At 50.3% G+C, this 6,950-nt stretch overlaps 1 protein-coding gene across 1 annotated transcript in view; it reads left to right on the forward strand.

Moving 5' to 3' along the window:
* The window catches only part of CCDC94 (coiled-coil domain containing 94), a 10,510-nt gene extending 5,876 nt beyond the window's left edge, over positions 1–4,634 (forward strand). The window contains exons 4-8 of the mRNA XM_003788754.3: positions 379–513; positions 1,131–1,312; positions 1,876–1,996; positions 2,670–2,811; positions 3,701–4,634. Coding sequence (XP_003788802.1) covers positions 379–513; positions 1,131–1,312; positions 1,876–1,996; positions 2,670–2,811; positions 3,701–3,813 — 693 coding nt within the window. The 3' untranslated portion in view covers positions 3,814–4,634. The remainder of the gene's footprint in view (positions 1–378; positions 514–1,130; positions 1,313–1,875; positions 1,997–2,669; positions 2,812–3,700) is intronic.
* The last annotated feature ends 2,316 nt before the right edge of the window (positions 4,635–6,950 follow it).

Below are 6,950 nucleotides of genomic sequence, written 5' to 3' on the forward strand. Positions count from 1 at the left end.
TTAAAATGTTCACATTCTACTCTTAGAAAGATTCACCTGTACCCCTATAAGATAAACCTCAGAAGTGATCCCTCCAAACCCCCTCCCTCCACCCATTCCCTCCTCCCTTCTCCCTCCCCCCTCCCCATATTCTTAGGCTATTTGGTTATAGCTTTCATATAAAAGGTATGGAGTTGGGCATTTCTAAAGAAGGAGACAGGGACACTAAGAAGGAAGAACCATACCTGCCAAAGCAATAAGACAAGAAAAAAGAAAGAAAAGGTAGTAGAGGGAGTAAAAAACAGAAAAGGGTCCCCTGTTGCTGACAGTGCTTTAGCAGAAGCTTTCAGTGCTCAGGGATGTAAGAGCTAATGTCTGTCTGCCCATCTTCCCTCACAGACGGACCCACAAAACACAGACTACACCATGGAGCATGGGGCCACACGGAATTTCCAGGCTGAGAAGCTCCTGGAGGAGGAGGAGAAGAGGGTACAGAAAGAAAGGGAGGACGAGGAGCTCAACAACCCCATGAAGGTGAGTCAACCCCCACATGGGTGTGTGTAGGTACATGTGTGTGCTGGTGGGTGTGCATATGTACTGACACAGCCAGCACCTTTCCTCCTGGTGCATATATGTGGCATCTTCCCTAGGACTGAATTGGGAGGATCTCACTCCTATGATGAGATTGGTGGCCTTGCAAAAAGAGGTTATCTACATGGGCCTGAGCCCTTTTATCTGGGTCTAGACACAGAGGAAGTCCCTGTGAAGGAACAACATTGGGCATTGTGAGGACTAAATGAAGTTTATGTTTAGAAACATCTCAGCCTGGGGCCTGGCATATAATACATGCACAGGTTGTCTTTTATATTATATTTAATTCTTCCTTATTATTTTTACTTAATGCTGGAGCCAGGGTGGAAATGCGGGCCACACTCTTCCCACCCTGCCCTGCCCATGGGTTCATTTTCCTGCTGTACTGCTGACCAGGAGACTCCACCTCCCCAAACTTCAGTTCTCCCTGTGAGATAGACACAATGACAAGACCAGGCAGGACATCCTTGAACAAGATAAGGGCCAGGGTGGGAGTGACCCTCAAGGCTAGGTGGCATGCAGTCCCCACATGCTCAGCCCTGCCCTGCTACACCTGCCAGGTGCTGGAGAATCGGACCAAGGACTCCAAGCTGGAGATGGAGGTGCTAGAGAACCTGCAGGAGCTCAAGGACCTGAACCAACGCCAGGCCCACGTAGACTTTGAGGCCATGTTGCGGCAGCACCGCCTGTCCGAGGAAGAGCGGCAAAAGCAGGAGCAGGAGGAGGATGAGCAGGAGACCGCGTGAGTCAAGACCACCCCACAGCCATTGCCCATGATTGCCCTCCTTCTGGGTCTTTCCGTGGCTCACCAAAGTGTCAGCTTCTCAGTGAGTCCTTTTCCACACCTGTCCACCTTGCTTTCTCATATTCCCCATGGCCACCCTAGGCATGGTGACTCAGCACATAGCTGCCGTTATGGTCATGGTTCATGGCAGTGAAAGGCCACAGCAGAGTCAATAAAGAGAAAAGGCACATGGAGTAAGTTGGGGAGGCCAGGCCCAGCTTCCAGAATCCTCTCCCTGTAGAGTCATGCAGGACGCACTCCACTCCCAGCAGTGAGCTGTGATGACAGGCGTGAAGTATTCCACTGAGACCTCACGCTGGATTTCCATGGGAGCTGGTCACAAGGCCCCCCAGCCTGTGCTGAGATTCTAGGACTCTGGTGGAAACCACAGTATTTGCAGGAGCAATTCAAGCCCAGCAGCTTCAGCTGTCAGCAAGTTGTGGGGGCCCCATCCAGGTTTGAGGCAAGGTTCAAATCCAGACAGGCTGGTTCTAGCATCCAGGTACTTAACCATCCCACAGGGCCTTGTTGGAAGAAGCTAGAAAAAGAAGACTGCTGGAAGACTCTGACTCTGAAGATGATGCTATTCCTCCCCCGCCCAAGCCTGCCCTACGGCCCAGCCCCACTGCCATCCTGGATGAGGTAAGTGGGGCTGTCTAAGTTGCCAAGGCTCTAAGTGGGGACGGGTCAAGCCAGGGGTTGGATTAACTTTTTATTAAAAGGCCAGATAGTCCGAGTCTTAACTATTCCACTCTGCCCTTGCAGCCCAAACTCAGCTGTTGATCATATGTAAATAAGTAGGCATGGCTATCTGCCAGTGAAACTTTATTTACAAAAACAGATGGCATGGCCAGGTGTGGTAGCCTTCCTAACACCTGCTATCACAAGCCCTGGCATATCTCTCATGTAGATGGGTGTTGTCCCCTTGTCCTCTCTCTCTCTTCCTACAGCAGGCTGGTGAAGGCAGGTCCCCCATCACAGCCATCTTGACCCAGGGGTTCTTGATTCTTCTATTTAAACAAAAAAACAGACTAAAGAGTCCTCAGTGGTGTGATTGAGGAGCTGGAGGTTGGGCTGCTCCCCCTAACTCTTCCCCAATGCAGATGCCCCCTTTCTCACTCATTTGCTCAAATACATGTATTGAACACATACTATGTGCCAGGTATTGTTTTCAGCCCTACATAGCCATCAGTGAGCTCGGTATAGTGGGGCAGTTTACAGATCCCACTGGTGGCTGGCTCCATGGAGGCAGGGAGGTATCTAGATGGGCTGGATCTGGGCCAGATACCCCTACATGTGCCTCTGTCACCCACAGGCCCCAAAGGCCAAGAGGAGGGTGGAGAGCTGGGAGCAGAGCATCGGCAGTCTGGGCAGGCCTCGGCTGTCTGGCCTGGTGGTGGTGAAGAAGACAAAGGCAGGTGCAGATCAAAACACTGGGCAGGGCCAGGTGACATCAGGTAGGTTCTGGGTTTCCAGAGCCAAGAATGGCACCTTCCATGACCCCCAGGTGGCAGCAGTGTTCCTGCTGCTGTCCTGGAGTGTTGTGGGATGGGTGGGGGGTGACATCACCGCCCCAGAGCTGATCAGCAGCATTAGAAGAGGTGGCATGCAGGATCTTTCTTTTTCTTTTAAGTACAGAAGGAGCAAGAATGTGCTTTTCATCCCCAAGTCACATAGAAGTATAGAAAACAAATGTCAAGTCCCTTGTGTGGGGTCAGTGTCTCCAGGTCCTCTATGCCTCCACCTGCTTGTTCTGTCCCTATGGTTGTAGGACTTCCCCAGCCCTATGCCCTGCTTCAGTTTCCTGTCCTGTAAAATGCAGAGAATAACACAACCTACCTCACAGGTCGTGTTGGAGCTTGGTGTTTTGGTTCTTTCTGTGAGCTACGCCATGTCAGGCACTCTCAGTAGAATCTGGCACATGGCAAGCCTTGGACATACATGAGCTGTTGTTATTGGTGCCATTATTACCCCATTTGTCAGATGAGACCAAGGCCCAGAGAGGTACACCCACTTGCCCAAAGCCATACAACTCGGGTATATGGCGGGCCAGAATCTGCCCCTCTTGATCACCATATGCATGGTTTGACCTTAGACCTTGAGCCATTTCCATTTTCTCTGGAGCACTTTGCCAGCCTGGGTATTCCCAGAGGTCAATTTTCAGAAGTGAAGTTGCCAACAGAAAGGGTTTGTGGTTCTAAATCTGCAGTGGGTCCCCCACATACCTTCCAGACGGGCCAGGCCATTCCTACACTGTCACCTTTGGGCCTCACAAATAAGCAAGAATGGCCAACCCCAGTCTCCCGGGATGGGATGCTGTGGGCTGACTCTCACCTCTCCCCACAGGCACCCTGCAGAGCAGGAAGGTAGCTGACCCTACGCCCTTACCACCTGCCACCTCCTCCCTGAGCCAGCTGGGTGTATATCTGGACAGTGATGACAGCAATGGCAGCAACTAAGCCAGGTCAAGGGTCACAAGACCAAAGATTAGTTTCAGCCCATCGAAGGCCGGAGTTGCTGGTAGTCAGGGCAGGTAGCCTTGGCACCGACCAGATCCACAAGGGATAAGCAGCAGCTTGGCAGGTCCAGCAAGCTCTTCAGCTAGGACTCAGTTTCCCTCCTACCCACACCAGCCCTGCAGCACCTTCTACGTCACCTGGCCCTGTGCTGAGGGCTGGGGCATCCCTGGAGCATCTCTCTTCTTCCAATGTGATTTCAAGGTCCTCTCTGGAACACTGTTGGACATCTCGGTCACATTTTATTTTTATTTTTTTTTTGCGGTTTTTGGCTGGGGCTGGGTTTGAACCCACCACCTCCAGTATATGGGGTTGGCGCCCACTCTTTTGATCCACAGGCACCGCCCATCTTGGTCACATTTTGGGCATGTGGGTATACCCACTCACTACCAGCAGACTCCATCCCTTCCCTCCATAGAACTGTCTGGAACCAATAAAAGGAATCTGCCTAACTGGCCTGGATGCCTTGTCCATGCCAATGTCTGAGGCGAGGGCCCTGTCACGCAGTTCAAGTGTTATTCAAGAAGTTTTATACTTGCCTCAGTATGCACCAAGCCCAGGGGCTGGGCTTTTGCAGCAGTCCTTTGTGGCAGAGGTCAGCTCTTCCCTGCTGGTGATATTGGGCTTGGTCTCTGTTATTGTGCTGCTCCAGATAATGTCAGGACAAACCTCCTTACAGGTGTTTCTTTATGAATGTGAGTGAATACTGCTTCAGAACAGACACTGTGAAATACAGGCTCAAAGGAAATTTATATGGCTCACTTTAAAATATGCTACAAATTTGCCTTCAAAGGGGCTGGGGCTGGGATGTTCATAATTACCAAGGGTGGAAGTCACCAGCTTTGCCATCAGCAGAAGAGGGTACAGTCTGTGCAAAGGCCCTGGGGCAGGACCATACCTGGGCATGTTGGAGGCACAGTGAGGAGGCCTGAGTGGCTGCAGCAGAGTAAGTAGGGGCAGAGAGGGAGGAGGAAGGGTGGGGAGAGGACAAGGCAGGTCATGCAGGGCCTCGTGTGCCATTAGGAGGAGTTTGGGTTTTATTCTGCAAATATTGAAAGGCCATGTGAGCATTCTAAGAACAGAACTGACATGATCTTATTTACATTTAAAAAAACCTACAATTACTCTGGTTGTTTCATGGAGAACTATAACCTTATAAGGTGAGTGCCAGCATACTCACTGTACAGATGAAGAAACTGAGATTCAGAGAGGGAAAGTGACTTGCCCAAGATGGCTGTGGTGGTTTTAATATATGTCCACAAATTCTCTGATACACCTCTCCTTATTTTTTATTTCATTTTATTTTATTATTATTATTTTTTTTTGAGACAGAGTCTCACTATGTCACCCTCAGTAGAGTGCCATGGTGTCACAGCCCACAGCAACCTGAAATTCTTGGGCTTAAGCAATTATCTTGCCTCAGCTTCCCAAGTAGCTGAGACTACAGTGCCTGCCACAATGCCTGGCTATTTTTTTTTGTTGCAGTTGTCATTGGTGGTTAGCAGGCCCAGGCTGGGTTTGAACCCACCAGCCTTAGTGTATATGGCCAGTGCCCTAACCACTGAGCTACGAACACTGAGCCTGATACACTTCTCTTTAAACGGTAGTGGAGCCTAATTCCCCTCTCCTGGAGTGAAGGCTATATTTAATGACTATTTAGTGCCTTTGGTGGACAGGACATCATGTGACATCTGAGACTGGGTTATGAAAGACATCATGGCTTCTTCCTTGACCTCTCTCAAGCAATCTTGGACCACTCAATCTGGGAGGAGCCAGTGGCCATGTTGTAAGGAATCTCAAGCAGCATTATAGAGAAGTGGGGAGGAACTGAGGCTTCCCACCAATGGCCATGTGAAGGAGCCAGCTTGGAAGTGGCTCCAGCCCTAGTCAAGCCTTCAGGTGAGGCAGCTCCAGCCAACAGTTTGACTAATACCGCATGAGAGATCATGAGCCAGGACTACCCAACTTAGCCCATTCTGGATTCCTACATCAGAAACTATTAGATAGGGCAGTGCCTGTGGCTCAGTGGGTAAGGTGCCAGCCCCATATACCAAGGGTGGTGGGTTTGAACCTGGCCCTGGCCAAACTGCAACAAAAAATAGCCAGGTGTTGTGGTGGGCACCTATAGTCCCAGCTACTCGGGAGACTGAGGCAAGAGAATTGCCTAAGCCCAGGAGTTGGAGGTTGCTGTGACCTGTGACACCACAGCACTCTACCAAGGGCAATAAAGTGAAAGGATGTCATTTCAGTTTAGGTATAATTATTTCCCACTGCATGATTCTCTAGTTGAAAGTCTTATGCCCCCACCAGATTCCTCCACAGCCTTATCAACCATCATCTCTTTTCTCCATTCTTTCTCATACACACACACAAACACACACACACACAGGCTTTGATAATGAGATTTTGTGGCTTTCACTAAGTTAGGAGGATGAAAAGCCCTCTCTTTTAGGATCTACTTTTCTTTTTTTTTTTTTTTTTTTTGAGACAGAGCCTCAAGCTATCCCCCTGAGTAGAGTGCTGTGGCATCGCAGCTCACAGCAACCTCCAACTCCTGGGCTCAAGAGAGTCTCCTGCCTCGGCCTCCCAAGTAGCTGGGACCACAGGCCCCCACCACAATGCCCAGCTATTTTTTTGGTTGTGGCCGTCATTGTTGGGTTTTTTTTGGTGGGCCAGGCTGGATTCGAACCTGCCACCTTAGGTGTATGTGGTGGCACATACACCCCACTTGAGGCACCAAGCCGGGATCTACTTTTCTTTCTTTTTTTTAAGACAGAGCCTCAAGCTATCCCCCTGGGTAGAATGCTGTGGCATCACAGCTCACAGCAACCTCCAACTCCTGGGCTCAAGCGAGTCTCCTGCCTCAGCCTCCCAAGTAGCTGGGACCACAGGCGCCCGCCACAACACTCGGCTATTTTTTGGTTGCAACCATCATTGTTATTTGGCGGACCAGAGCTGGATTCTAACCCGCCACCTTAGGTGTATGTGGCTGGCGCATTAGCAACTTGAGCCACAGGCGCCGAGCTAGAATCTACTTTTCTATGACAATTTCCTTGCCTAGAAGGGATGAGATCATGCCA

The sequence above is a fragment of the Otolemur garnettii genome, unplaced genomic scaffold, assembly GCF_000181295.1.
Source record: "Otolemur garnettii isolate 467f Iridium unplaced genomic scaffold, OtoGar3 scaffold00029, whole genome shotgun sequence".
Classification (NCBI taxonomy): Eukaryota; Metazoa; Chordata; class Mammalia; order Primates; family Galagidae; genus Otolemur; species Otolemur garnettii.